Genomic DNA, 15,523 nt, shown 5'->3' with positions numbered 1-15,523 from the left:
AATTAACAGGTATTTGTCAGGATTGGCTACTGGGAAGGTTCCTGTGGGATTAAATAATTCTGAAGGGGTCGCACGTGACCCCTCACGTGGACCACTTAAGTTTGGGTCACTTTATTTCTCTTATTGGGCCAAACAATTAAATCGGTTTGGGCCCAAAATTATATCCTTCGCCAATCCACCCAGGTACACTCCCTTATCTTTATTTGAATTAACCCCTAGCCCACGTGCCCTAGCTGGACCACGTGCAAAGTCAGTGAGGTCTGACTTTCTCTGAAAAGCTGCTCCCGTACTTTTTCCCGGTGACTTCGATAACTGCTGGATATTAGCAAACTTCTCCTCTTCTTATCCGACGGTAAGTTTCGCCAGAGACTACCCAAACTTGAAGAGTAAAGAGACATCTGCCTTGCTTCAGAGTCACACTTCTTTAGGGATCTCGCTACCATCACCTCTGATTCTGATTCTGATTCTAGCCCATTTGAGATGATTCCGAAGTTGGGTCTCTTCTTATGTCTCCACCCAGCCTCCACAATAGTCCCCAATAACTTTAAATACTTCAGATGACCAGCGGCACACCCACAACCCTAATCCATACAGAGTTTGGTAAATTTTCTTGATCGATGACCCCCGATAGAGGGGACCACCATTGGAAACTGATGTGGGATCTTTTCCAGTACCACTCTCCTTTCAGAACTTGCTCAGCAGCATCTTTGGAGGCAAACTCAAAGATAAATCCCCTTTATGCCCATCTCACAGTACGATTTTTAAGTTATCAATTGAACAGGAAAAAGACACTGTCAGATTGTTGCGTGCACATCCAGCTCTGGGTTGATTACCGTCCATTATTCGAGATGAGAGAACATAATGGCTGGAATTAGGATGAGCCACCACCTTTTTCATGTTGTAATGTTAGGACCACAAGAAAGAATGTTGAAGTCTAAATAACTTCAGGTTGCATACCCAATCTTCACCTGGCAAGTGCTCTTGAAACGGAAAAGACGGATTTCGGGGGAGTTCTGTCTCTGGGAAATACAGATATCAGCAAGGGTGTTTGATCACAAACTAAGACTTCTGATAATGTGAATCTCTAGAAGCACATCATTGAAGAATGGCTTAATTCTGAAAATATAATAAGTTAATGTGGGGAATAAAACAGGACATTAAGCTTTTGTTAGACATTTAGTAGGTCAATGGTCCTACTAAAGATCATTTTTCTCCTTATTTGCGTCAACATCCTCTGCCAATTTTCCAGTGTACTCTTTTAGTGTCATGCTCTAGCCTCTATGAATAAAGTGCTCTTGTGACTTGTACCCTGCTCTATGAATAGAGTGCTGTTGTGACTTGTGAGATGTGTCATGCTCTATGAATAGAGTGCTGTTGTGACTTGTGTCGTGCTCTATGAATAGAGTGCTGTGGTGACTTGCTACAGAGTTCAATAAAATGAATTAATCTGACTAAGGCATTTACTAAGATTGCATAAAGGAATATCTGATGGGTATCACAGATAATCCTGCAGACTTTCTTACTTATCCTATGACTTTCAAAGTTTAGACCACCATTTTGTCTGTCTTCCACTAGTGTGTTATGTCTCCTTGGTGCTATGTATATCCAGAAAGTTACTTAACCCCGTCACCCCAAAAAAGAAAAAAGAAAAGAAAAGAACTGTATAAAGGAATTTTTGACATTTATGTATGAATAAAAGTTTTTTGATTCTTTGATTTGGGGCTGAAATGGACGGCCACGACTATGTATGATAGATATTAATTCCTAGGGCGGATTACATATGAAAGATATTATTCCCTTGGGTGTTAAGAGGACCTTTAAGATGTATATGAATTTCTCGTCATTAATCCTGCCTTTAAGTGCAATTTTAGTGTGAAATTTCTTAACTACCGAAAAGACAAAGGCTGATCCTCCTTAAGTATTTCTATAGTAAAGAAGAAGTAACTTCATCAACTAATAAGGAACTTAATACCAGGCTCACAATGTTGGCAGAATCATAATCTGCTCATGGTTCATGCATATCACTTGCAAATAAAATCTAAATATGGTATGATGCTGGGCATATTTTATATATTTCATGTCATTTCCCCGATGCTTTTGCCATACATCATGATGTGATTGCGAATTAAAAATTCCCAACTTAGCTAATATATTGATTTTATGTGAATGGGTGTCGTTTGATGATTCAGGGACATTGTGGAGCAAAAATGAGAAGGAAAAAATTCGCCGAGGCTTAGAGTGCTGGAAACAAGGTGCACGCCAGGTACATGCTTCGCACCAACTCAGCGCTGGATGCTTGTATTGCTAAAATTAATCTGATGCCAAGTCCATGCCGAGCACCAAGATAGCCTCAAAGGCATGGTGCTCTGAAAACCCACGCATGCCAGCTGCAGCTAGGCGCAGACATAGCACCAATACCTGGTAGTTTTGGAGCAGCCACACGAAGCGTGCGTTGACGCGCTAATTCCTGGAACCTGACACAGTATTTTTGTCCTACAACATATATATATATATATATATATAATAAGCATAATGCAGAGGTTGGAGGAGATTATGCAACTTTGGAGACAAGATATGTACGAGAAGCAAAGGCTATTAAATTTGGCGACGAGTTCTACTTTTCTCCCATTCTCTTTCTTAGTTTATGAGTTCTTATTTTTGTTCTGAGATGAACGTTATGAGTAGCTAAATTCATTAGTTCTGGGGTGTGGAAAACCATGAATATTAACGTTTGACAATATTTCTGTCTTAATACGAATTGTCAAGTTAGGTTGTTTCTTTAATTCTGTGCCTACTTGTTTAATTGTTTGGCCAACAGTTAGGTTCTAATTTTTTATTTTTATTTTTTTTGACAATTAGGTTCTATTTATTATCTAAGATATGCTTGGGAAAGCCGTTCTTAGATTAGAGAAGAATTAAAGATGACTTGATCTAAACCTTAGGTTAGAACACAGATTTGTGGCTATGATAGGGATATACCTAGACACCTTGTTCAACTATATGTCGTGTAAACTCATTGCATTCTTAATAGATTAACTCCATAGATTAGGCGTTAATTTATTCTGAATAGGCGCGTAATAATTCGGGAGACTACTACGAGTAATTCTAATCCGATTAATTTGCAATCAAAGACAATTCGGGTTAAGGAGGAATAATTCGATAACTCAATAGGATTGGTGAACCAACCACAACCCTGAAACATTTATCTCTACTGGATTTTGAATTCGTAACAACAATTCTTCTTGGTATAATCGCAGTCTGTTATTTTATTTATTGCAAATGTAGCTAACAAATTAATCTCAATTTGGTGAACTTGATTAGATAACAAGCTCTAGTTTAATTTAGTGAACAGTTAATCACAAAGTCTCTGTGGGTCCAATACTCTATTTCATCACATTATTACTTGGTGACCATGCACCCTTGCATGTGCGTTTGGGAGCAACATGGTACAAGTGGATCATTTTCAGGCTAGGATCATCCTACTATTTTTGCAAAAATTACAGTTTTCCTTGTCCTCACTTTATTGCTTTGAACTCTAGCTCATTTACAACAAAATACAAATACAAACATATTACATCATAGATAAACATATTAGTATATACATAAGCATCACGTACCTCATTACTAATATTTTTCTTATGCTACTCAGACATTGAATAATAAATTTTTCTTCCCAGTTCAAATCTTCTAAATGATAACAACATTATATAGAAACTTTCAGAGATCCTTATTCATTATATTCATTTTTAAAATTGTGAGACTAACAATGTTTTGTGGGAATGAATTTTGGGCCTAATATATCCACAAGATGACTTTCCTGAAATTGTAGATATTAACATGGATTCGACAATCAGAACTGATAGAGGATGCAAGTATTTTCTATAATTAGAAACAACTTAGCTTTAAACTTCTCATTTTACTCTTAATGAGATGATTTATATATATATATGGGGCTTATTTTAGACCAAAAGTTTCAAAAGTCTTTCATTCTTTTTAAAACTCTGTATGCAGTCAGAAGTGTCGTCACTTAAACTGGGACGGGGGAAGTATGTCCTAATAATGGAGTAAATGCAAAAGACAAAGATACAAATCAGATTTTTTTGAACAGTAGTAATCAGATATATTAGTAGTTAATAATTCGAATATTGTTCACGATAAGATTAGTGTTTTAAAAATGGATTACTTTTTTTCTTTTAACCTTTTCAAAACACTATTAGATTAGTGTTCACGATAAGGTAGACCTAAAATCAGGGGAGGAAAGCGACCCACGAGACCTACAAGCTTTACAAATCCTTGTGGGCTTAGCTAAAATAGAACACACGGGAAGCAAAGAATTCATATATGCAATACCAACTAGCTAGAATCAAAATTTAGTAATTGCTATACTTGCATTAGGTTAAGCATTCATCAAGAGTCCTTTTGTTTTGGGTTAGATACTTGTATTTTCATGCAACCATTAACGGTGAGATTTAGAGAAATCCTATTTGCTTCACAACACAAAACTATTTATTATTGAAATAAATTGGATTTGAATAGAATAGGATGGATAACCCTGATACTTGTCCGTCCGGCAAATTAGGGGGATACAAGGTGGAGAGAATTTTTGGAATTTGAAATTTAGAAGGGACTTCCACGATTGGGAGGTGACTTAGTTTCAAAGACTTTTGGCCCTTCTACATAGGCAAGTCAATCCAGTCGATAACCCTGATACTTCGTGGTGGGGTTTGGGGAAAAATGGAGTTCTCTCTGTTAAATCTTTCTATGAGAAACTTTTGGTTAGGGAGGAGGCTGCGTTTCCATGTGATGCAATATGGATACCACAGGTGTCGAGGAAGGTGTGTTTTTTCTCTTGGCTAGTTCCTAGAGGGGTGATCTTGACGGCAGAAAATCTTAGGAAGCGGAACTGCTGTCTACAATGTGTCAATTTTCTATATCTTTTATAGTGACTCCACACTAATAAAAAAATGCTCCCAGGCCCAGATCCCGAGGTAAGCCCCAAAAACCCTATCCCAACTTTCTCTCTCTTCTAAACCTCTCTCCGATCATCTCTCCCACTGCTCCGATATGACCTTGCACCTTTTCCGACCTACCTGCACCTTTTTCCTACCTCTCTTCTCAGTTATGAACTAGATTTTATATCCAAGCATCCAGAACCTTCTCCAAATCTCTCTTCTTTCCAATCTGACCCAGTAACTTTTCCGGCCACCCAGAACTCTTTCCTATCTTCTCTCCTTCTCTATAAGCTTTTCCAACCTCACTTCCCACACCTGCGAGTTCTAGTACCCACAATTCTATCCCTTTCTTCATCTCTCCCAGCTACCACACTCTGTGGTAGCTCTTTTCCTCTTCTTCTTCTTGAGTTTTAATCCTTCTATTCTCTGCTTGGTTGAGTTTGTCTGACATAGGAGAAAACAGAATATATTTCAACGGGTTCAAGTCTTTTGACATTACTAGATGGTCAGTTGGCAGAGACACCTGGTTCAAATGAGTTGAAAGAAGCCGCAATATGATGAGAACATCCACCATGAGTATGATGACTATGAGTTGGATCTATAACATCCTCAAGGAAGCCTCCAAGGATGGGAAGAATTCAATCAGGAGGTGGAAAACCAAGGAAAAACTGACAGAACTCTTCTGTACTAGAAAATTCAATGAACATGGCAGATATATGAGTATTCTCTCACTTCATGGAATGGAAAGATCAGTTATTATAATCCCTGAGCTGGCCTTAAATGCAGGGTGGAGTGAGATAGCATTTAAGATAGAAAGGTTCATTAAATGCTCTAAACAAGTGATGATTGAAGAGCCTCCCAGAGCATTTAAGGAGGACTATCCAATTGTCAAAGCAGTTCCACTCTGTCAGACATCAGGAATCAGGAAGTGGTCCTCTATCACATGGAAGACAGTGATTGGGATCAATATCTATGAGATGGCCGGGAATATGTTCTTGTTCGAGTTCCCAAACAGAAACAAGGCGGAACAGATCATTCAGAAGGAGTGGCGATGGAAAAATCCAAGTTTCATCTTCAATGGTGGAACCCCATTGTCGGATGTGCACCATCATCACAGAACACAACCACCACTTGCATTCGAGCATTAGGTATCCCTCTTCAGCTTTGATCACAGAAGATTTTCACTGAAATTGGGAATCTTTGTGGTGGATGGGTCTCCACTGAGGAAGAAACAGAGCTGAAAAACCATCTAAAGTGGGCAAGAATTCAAGTTTTCGGTGATGGTCAGAATTGCCCCAACAAAGTGACAATAGAAAGAGAAGGGATCAAGTTCTACATCCCTATTTGGGCTGAAAAGAAGGTTCGTTTTGAACCAGTGGCACTGGCAATGGTGAACTTTATCGAAGAAACTGCTGGATTTGGGGATTCTTCAGACCTTAAGGTAAAAGCTTTACATGTTGAAGGAAAAGGACAGGGGAGCAGGTTTATATCAGATGAAGTACCAAAAGAGCACGTGCGGTGCTCAGAGACAGCTGTTCAAAATTTTAATTGGGATTTAAAGGCCCGGGCAAAGGAGGCTATTAAGGGTTTAATTCGGCTATTGGGCCACGAAAATAGGCCCAAAGTAATTCAAAAATGGTCTAGAATAGATAGAGCAGCCCAAGTCATTTTTAATGACTTAACTGCTACACGTATAGAAGGTTTTTTTGATCCTTTGGCAGTAGAACCACAAAACCTCAATATTCAGGAGGTGTTTCCAGAGACGAGGGACTTGACACATGCATGATTCAATAATTATGGGGAAAAGTATCAGTCGAAGAAGACATGCAAAATAACATGTCTACATCTTTGACTGAACAAATTCTGCAGAAGGGGCACAAAATCCTGAGGAGCAGCACATCACGGTGATTGATCAAGATGTAGTAGGAACTGAAGAATGGGTGGTGGAAGATGCAGAACCAATCCAAGATGATCAGAGTTTAATTCTTCAAAAAGAGAAGGCTACATCAACATGAGTGCGACAAAACATGACTAAAATGGGGAAAAATTTTGGGGCCGACTTCCGAGAGCATGAGGAGGAAGCACGGGAATTACTGATGCAAATAGATAGCTGCAGACAAGCAAGGCTCATGGAGACAGAGGCATCTATCAAGAGGCGTAGATACAAAGTGATACAAGAACTTAAGGGGCTCACCTCTTTTGATATTAATTTCAAAAGTGATGGGAAGAGTCGGGACAAAAGATGGAAACTTTTTACAATGAATCTCAAATTGGTATCATGGAATGTAAGGGGATTAAACAACAGGGATAAAAGAAGAATTGTGAAGAGTCTTATGTACAATTGGAATGCTGATATCATGTCTTCAGGAGTCTAAACTGGAGGGGGATGTAAAAGAGATTGTCAAAGAATTATGGGAAGGGAGATGGGTGAAATTTGCATGTTTACAAGCCAGTGGCACTAGAGGGGGAATTTTGATGTTGTGGGATAGTAGACCTTGGAGAGGTGATATTCTGGAAATTGGATCATATACTCTAACCTGCAAGTTTGTGGCACTTCTTCAAGATTTTGACTGCCACATAACTGGAGTATACGCTCCAAATTGCAGATTTGAGAGGGAGCATGTGTAGGAGGGAGTAGGAGCTGTTAGGGGTATGTTTAATGGTCCATGGGCTGTCTGTGGTGACTTTAATGTCACAAGATTTCCATCTGAGAAAAGGAATTGCATAAGAAGAACCCCTGCAATGGAGGAATTTTCAGATTTTATAGAAGACATGGAACTTTTGGATCTTCAACTAGAAGGAGGATGTTTAACTTGGCTAAAGGGAGATACTAGTAGAATTGCTTCTAGAATTGACAGGATTCTAATCTCTCAAGAGTGGGATGACAGGTTCAGGAATATTAAGCAGTCTGTATTGCAGAGACTGGAGTCTGATCATTTCCCTATCTCACTACAATGTGGAATCTGGGAACATAACAGGTCATATTTTAAATTTGAAAATTGGTGGCTGAATACAGAAGGATTTGTGGAAAGAATCAGCGACTGGTGGAATTCTTTTATTTTCACAAGCAAACCCGACTATATTTTAGCTTGCAAAGTTAAAGCATTAAAAGTCAAGCTAAAAGAATGGGGTAAAACTTGTCAAGGAAATCTGGGAATGCAAAAGGCTCAACTTTTGAGTCAATTGGCTACCTTTGATGTAATACAGGAGAATAGAGTGTTATCAGAAGAGGAATCAGTTTTGAAAGCTTCTCTTTTGATGGAATATGATGAACACATTAAAAATGAGGAAATCTCATGGAGACAACAATCTAGGGCTTTATGGCTCAAAGAGGGGGACAAGAATACCAGTTTCTTCCACAAAGTGGCCAATGCACATAAGAGAAGTAACAATATTGACCAGCTTGTGATCCAAGATGAAGTTGTGGAAGATCCAGCAAGAATCAAGGGGTAAATTGTTGATTTCTATCATAAACTGTACTATGAGACTTATGAATGGAGGCCATCATTTAATTTGAACAATTGTCCTATCATCACTGAAGAGGAAAATGCTGTTTTACAAGGTGAACTTAGTGAACAAGAGATGTTGTCATGTCTAAAGATGTGTGCCATGGACAAAGCCCCTGGCCCAGATGGCTTCACAATGGGCTTCCTCATCAAATGTTGGGATGTTTTGAAGCATGATATCATGGAAACTTTCAAAAAAATTCACACATGGAGTTTTTGAGAAAAGCTATAATGCAACCGATATAAGCTTGATCCAAAAAAAGAATGGAGCTAAGGAGTTGAGAGACTTTAGACCCATTAGCCTTATAGGCAGTGTCTACAAGTTGATCTCAAAGGTGTTAACAGAGAGGCTGAAAAGAGTAATAAGCAAGCTGGTGGATGGATGTCCAACAGATGGCTTTTATTAAAGAGAGACAAATAATGGATGCTATTTTAATTGCTAATGAAGTTGTGGATTCCAGAATCAAACAAGGAAAGCCAGGAATTCTTTGCAAATTAGACATTGAAAAAGCATATAATCATGTCAATTGGGGTTTTCTATTGAAGATTCTGTCACGTATGGGCTTTGGAGAAAAATGGATAAAGTGGATAAGATTTTGCATCTCAACTGTCAAGTTTTCCATCCTAATCAATGGCTCACCTGAAGGTTTTTTCTCATCTCAAAGAGGATTGAGGCAGGGTGACCCTTTGTCTCCTTTCTTGTTCATTCTAGTCATGGAGGGCCTGAGCAATATAATTAAGGTGGCAAGAAACAATGAATGGATCAGAGGTTTTGAGGTGGCCACAAATTTAAATTCAATTGCCAACATGGAAGTCACACATCTCCAATATGCATATGAAACCTTAATTTTCTGTGACTGATAAAAATCATCTGAAGATATTGAGATTAATCCTGGTGCTATTTGAAGGAGTTTCTGGCTTACACATTAATTAGAGAAAGTCACATGTAACCAATCAATGTAGTGCCTAATATGGAGGAGTTGACTGGGATTTTAGGTGGAGAAGTTGGATCATTGCCGACCACTTATTTGGGAATGCCCTTAGGTGCTAAACCAAAGTCTATGAGGATTTGGAATTATGTGATTGAATAGTGTGAAAAGAAGTTGACTAGATGGAAATCACAATATATTTCTCTGGGAGGCAGTCACTCTCATCAACTCTGTGTTAGATGCACTGCCAACTTACATTCCCATTCCAGTGGAGATCATCCAAAGGCTTGACAAGATTAGGAGAGATTTTCTGTGGCAAGGAAATCAAGACAAAAAGGTATTCTATCTAGTCAAATGGTCTGATGTTATGTTGGGGAAGAAACAAAGTGGATTAGGCATCAGGAATATCAAATAACAGAGTAAAGCTCTTAAACTAAAGTGGATTAGGCATCAGGAATCTCAAATTGCAGAGTAAAGCTGTTAAACTAAAGTGGTTGTGGAGGTATGCTCAAGATAATCAATCTTACTGGGGAAGCATCATCAAGACAAAAGTATGGTGAAGAAAGCAAATGGATGACCAAAGAGGTGTACACTCCTTATGGAGTTAGTTTGTGGAGATCCATAAGAGTATTATGGCCTTTCTTGAGGAATCATGCAACAGTAAAGGTAAACAATGGAGATAAAACATCTGGGGAAGCATCATCAAGACAAAAGTATGGTGAAGAAAGCAAATGGATGACCAAAGAGGTGAACACTCCTTATGGAGTTAGTTTGTGGAGATCCATAAGAGTATTATGGCCGTTCTTGAGGAATCATGCAACAGTAAAGGTAAACAATGGAGATAAAACATCATTTTGGGAGGACAAATGGTTGGGCAATAGAAGTTTAAAGGACCTCTTTCCTAACATTTATGGTCTGGTTGTGTACATCAACAAAAGACTGTAGCTGAAACATGGACTCCTCAAGGATGGAACACTCGGTTTAGGAGGAATTTTAATGACTGGGAAAGTGACACACTGACTGAATTCTTTAGAAAGCTGGAAGAATTCAAAGGCATTCATGATGGAGTAGATAAACTATGGTGGAAAGAAGACAGTAAAGGCATATTTAAAGTGAATTCAGCATACAAATTTTTGAACGAAGATAATCAACAGGTGCAACATTGGCCTTGGAAGCATATATGGAAAGTGAAAATACCATACAAAGTAGCATACTTCGCTTGGTTGCTGGCAAGGGAAGCTGTTTTGACCCAAGAAAATCTTAAAAAGAGGAAGTTCTCTCTTTGTTCCAGATGCTATCTATGTGGTGAAGAGGCTAAAACAGTCAGCCATCTGTTTTTACAATGCAAGATAACAGACCAGCTTTGGAGGATTTTTGTTAACCTTAGGGGCTTGGCTTGGGTAATGCCTAAGAAGATTACTCAAGTACTATATAGCTGGGAGGAGGCAGGATTATGAGCTGCAGACAGAGATAGATGGAGGGTTGTTCTAGCCTGTATATGGTGGACAATTCGGAAAGAGAGAAATTCAAGGTGTTTTGAGGACACCAGTAATGAAGCACAAAAGATCAAACTGAACAGCATTAGACTTTTTTGTTTTTGGTGTAAGCAGATATATCCAGAAGATACTGAGTCCATTGTAGATATTCTAGGATCTTGTAAGAATGTTGGATTAGTTGTTTTCTTTTGCCTGATGTAAATATGGTTTTCAGCACAACCTATGTGCTGGTTTAGTCTATACATACAACTGTTACCTTCTCAAAAAAAAATCTTAGGAAGCGCAAGGTTCTTTGTGTCCGATGGTGTTACATGTGCAAGGAGACGGGCGAGGACTTGAATCATCTTCTTCTACATTGTGGTTTTACCAAGAGGTTATGGTGGGATATACTTCGGTGGTTCGAAACTTCTCGGGCTATGCCAAAAACTGTAGAAGATTTGATGTTTTGTTGAAGGAGCGGGAGTAGGAGGAGGAAACGTAAGTTCCTCTTGCTATGATGTGGGTAGTTTGGAGAGAGAAAAATAGGAGAGCGTTTGAGGGAGTAGAGTCGAGTTTTACTCAGTTGAGGAGTAGCCTTCGATCTCTTATTTTCTTTTGGTGCACTCATAAAGTTCCTAGTTGTATAGAAGAATGGGTGGATTTTGTAGAGAATCATATTTTGTAGATTCTTTACCTTTTGGTATACCCCTGTATACGGTCTGTTTTGTGGCCATGTTTATAAATGAAATACCTGATTTTTTTTTTTTAAAAAGAAAAGATGGATACAGAGGATTCTTATAACTAACAACATACCCAGTGAAATCCCACAATGTGGGGTCTGAGGAGGGTAAAGTATACGCAGACCTTAACCCTATCTCGGAAGATAGGGAGGCTGTTTCCGGAAGACCCTCGGCTCAAGAGAAAACACGACAAGAAAAGGTCGGATAAGCACAAGCAGTTCAAAGCAAAATGAAAATGAAACTAAAGAAAGCGAACAAGTCATGATAGAGCAGTCTGAGAAAAGGAAGCAGTAGCTACCACAGATAGATAAGATAATCGAAGTACAAGAAATAACATATAGTAGCAAGAATCAAAGGGCAGTAGACTATATATCAAAACTGCGACTACCTACGAGCCTTTTACCCTAATCTGAGTCCTCCATAACCTCCTATCTAAGGTCATGTCCTTGGTAAGCTGGAACTGCGACATGTCCTGTCATGTCGCTGTCTAAGCACCTCTCTCCAATACTTCTTCGACCTATCTCCAGTGTTATCAAAAGCGAAAAGCGCAAAAAAGTTCTAAGGTCAGTTGGGGCTTTAAGCGCAAAGCGCAAAAAAAGCATGGGCTTTAATGAAAAAAAGCGCAATGGTACAATAACATAAATATATATACGTTTAGTCCAAGATTAATAATAATAAGCATGAATAACAAATATAAGGACAAAGAAATTGTAAAAATATTATGATAAAGTGAAATATCAATCATCCAGTGTCACCTCATCAAGAGAGGCTCATTGGCAAGGAAAAGTATGTCTTAGAGCCTTGATGACGACACTGAAGCGCACATAAAGCGAGGCGAAGCGCTCAACATGTTTTGAGCCTCGCTTTAGGGCTTAAGCGCGCTTAAAGCGCGCCTTTGATAACACTGCCTATCTCTACCTCTTCTGAAACCATCCATAGCTAACCTCTCACACCTCCGCACTGGGGCGTCTGTGTCTCTCCTCCTCACATGCCCAAACCATCTCAGTCTCGCTTCCCGCATCTTGTCCCCCACTGATGCCACTCCCACCTTATCTCAGATATCTTCATTCCTAATCCTATCTCGCCTGGTCCCACACATCCATCGCAACATTCTCATTTCCGCAACTTTCATCTTTTGGACGTGAGAGTTCTTGACTGCCCAACACTCTGCCCCGTACAACAAAGTCGGTCTCACAACCACTTTGTAGAACCTACCTTTAAGTTTTTGTGGCACCTTCTTATCACACAACACTCCTGAAGCGAGCCTCCATTTCATCCACCCTGCACCAATACGATGTGAGACATCACCATCAATATCCCCATTTCCTTGTATAATAGACCCAAGATATTTGAAACTTTCTTTCTTTTGGACGGCCTGGGTACCAAGCCTCACTTCCACGCCAGCCTCATTGGTCACGTCACTGAACTTACACTCCAAGTACTTTGTCTTGGTCCTACTCAACTTGAACTCTTTAGACTCCAGAGTTTGTCTCTAAACCTCCAGCTTAGCGTTCACTCCGTTGCGTGTCTCGTCAATCAAAACTATATCATCCGCGAATAAGATACCCATGGCACCTCACCTTGAATTTGCCACGTCAAACAATCCATCACTAAGGCAAATAAAAATGGGCTAAGAACTGATCCCTGGTGCAACCCCATCTCCACTGGGAAATGCTCCGAGTCTCCTCCCACTGTCCTTTCCCTGGTCTTGGCTCCCTCATACATGTCCTTGATCGCCCTAATGTACGTTACAGGTACACCTCTAGCCTCCAAGCATCTCCAAAAAACCTCTCTTGGTACTTTGTCGTAGGCTTTTTCTAGGTTGATGAAAACCATGTGCAAGTCCTTCCTCCTCTCCCTATACTGCTCCACCAGTCTCCTAACAAGGTGAATGGCTTCTGTAGTCGAGCGCCCCGGTATGAATCTGAACTGGTTCTCTGAAATAGACACGCCTCTTCTCACCCTCATCTCCACCACCCTTTCCCACACTTTCATAGTGTGGCTTAGCAGCTTGATCCCTCTATAGATGTTGCAACTTTGGATATCACCCTTGTTCTTGTACAAAGGAACCATCATACTCCACCTCCATTCCTCAGGCATCTTCGCCGTCCTAAAAATAACATTAAACAACCCAGTCAACCACTCCAAACCTGCCCTGCCCGCACTCTTCCAAAACTTATAACTGTTCTTATAACTAACTCCAGTATTTTGAATTGAGGACCAATTGATTGATTGGAATCTACAGTTTTGCTTACGAGATTGGAAGAACCCAATACCTTTTCTCCAGACCCTGTATTTGTGTTAAAAGTCCACTTAATATGTATAAATAATCTATCCAGAACCCAGTGGACCGTCTTTTGTAAACTCCATAACCCATATACTTAATATCCTGGCTCAGCCTCTGTCGAAGGCAGATTAAGCCTATGATAAATCATAGCGTAACATACTTTTTCTGAATATTTCATGCAAAGTGATTGTGGTAGTATTGATCCAAAATGGGAAGCTATATATATATATATATATATATATATATATATATTATTTTTCTGAAAAATAAGGGAACCTATTACCAGATATTGCTGAGAATAAGGCTGAATATGTACAATGGGTAGAACCAGAAAACCTGCAAGGAACCATGAAACAAACAAATTTGGCAAAAATCAACAATAATGGAGATGCAACATTAAAAACACGGTTTTGTATAAATTAGGTAGCCAAAATCTATAAACTAAAGATCAAGGAAACACTAATAATAAATCTAATCAGAATGCTCTAGATGGAGCATGTTTCCTTCGCAAATATCTCCACAATCTGATCTTCACAACAGAAAAAAAGAAACATAAAACAACAAAAAATGTGCATGTTCCCCACTACAAAAACTATTTCCAACTATATTTACACCTCGGCAGCTGCTTAAAGCCTTCCGAGGACTGGTTATCACTTATACACTGCTATTAAAATGTTTAGATTTCCCTGAGAAAATACACAGTAAGTTTCTTTCTTGCACTCAAACCACATGCATCTAAATTCTGTAGTGAAATTTAGTACGTAAAGGATGCCCTTTCCATCTAATCCATCCAATCTGCACTTTTATAGCACAGATATCAGTAAACACAATAAGAAACAAATGTTTTTTTCTCTAAGTACAGACTTAGGATTAGTTAAGCATCTGTTAAACTCAATTAGTGTCTCTACAAAAGTAGACTACTACATTTTCACCAAAAAAATGATCTATAAAAAAAGAATGCACGTTGATCATATGATTAACGAAGAGGTCACCACTTAGCCCCATATGGAAAAGGGTATACTCACATAAAAAAGTTGTACGAGTCCAGCATGTAAGAATCGATAGAACTCCAAAATATTGCTAAATGAACATGACTCCTGCAAATTGATTTGTGGGCAATGACCATGTAATATCCATTCCAATGCAGGGATGATAACTGATTTCAGAACAAAGATACTGCACATGGAAAATATATCATAAATCAAAAGGAAAATACTAAACTGGGCATCCTAAATTGAGTATTATAGAACTATAAGATGATGTAAAAAATGATGCCATTCATTCTCATATCAGAGCATACTCAAAATGTCAGGGTTGGATGCACATTGAGCTATGTGGTGCCGTCCGAAACCACTTTGTCGAAATTTTTTATTATATGTACATATGTAAACAATATGTGAGGAAAAATATATAATATCAAATGGCACCACTTGGCAGTGTATAATCCTAGTCCAGCTATCAAGCTGTTTGTTACTTAAAGAGAGGTGACAGGCCCGAACCTCCTATGTGGATTTCTTCAATGCTTCTTTTTGTTTTTTTAACAATTGCGTATTCTTTGATAACCCTCTTTTAACAATTGAGTTTGAAAACAACATTTCAAAGCTCATTTGGTAATTTAGTTGAAAATCTAATAA

At 38.9% G+C, this 15,523-nt stretch overlaps 1 protein-coding gene across 3 annotated transcripts in view; it reads right to left on the bottom strand.

Annotated features, from left to right (window-relative positions):
* The window catches only part of LOC132623739 (protein EI24 homolog), a 39,786-nt gene that overhangs the window by 12,662 nt on the left and 11,601 nt on the right, over positions 1–15,523 (bottom strand). For all 3 annotated transcript variants that reach the window (XM_060338543.1, XM_060338542.1, XM_060338541.1), the window contains exons 3-4: positions 14,915–15,065; positions 14,173–14,225 (exon numbers count right to left, since the gene is read on the bottom strand). In XM_060338543.1, the coding sequence (XP_060194526.1) occupies positions 14,173–14,225; positions 14,915–15,015 (154 nt within the window). In that variant the 5' untranslated portion in view covers positions 15,016–15,065. The remainder of the gene's footprint in view (positions 1–14,172; positions 14,226–14,914; positions 15,066–15,523) is intronic.

The sequence above is a fragment of the Lycium barbarum genome, chromosome 12, assembly GCF_019175385.1.
Source record: "Lycium barbarum isolate Lr01 chromosome 12, ASM1917538v2, whole genome shotgun sequence".
Lineage (NCBI taxonomy): Eukaryota > Viridiplantae > Streptophyta > Magnoliopsida > Solanales > Solanaceae > Lycium > Lycium barbarum.
Note: the sequence above shows the minus strand (reverse complement) of the source record. Positions and strands in the feature narration are given on the sequence as shown.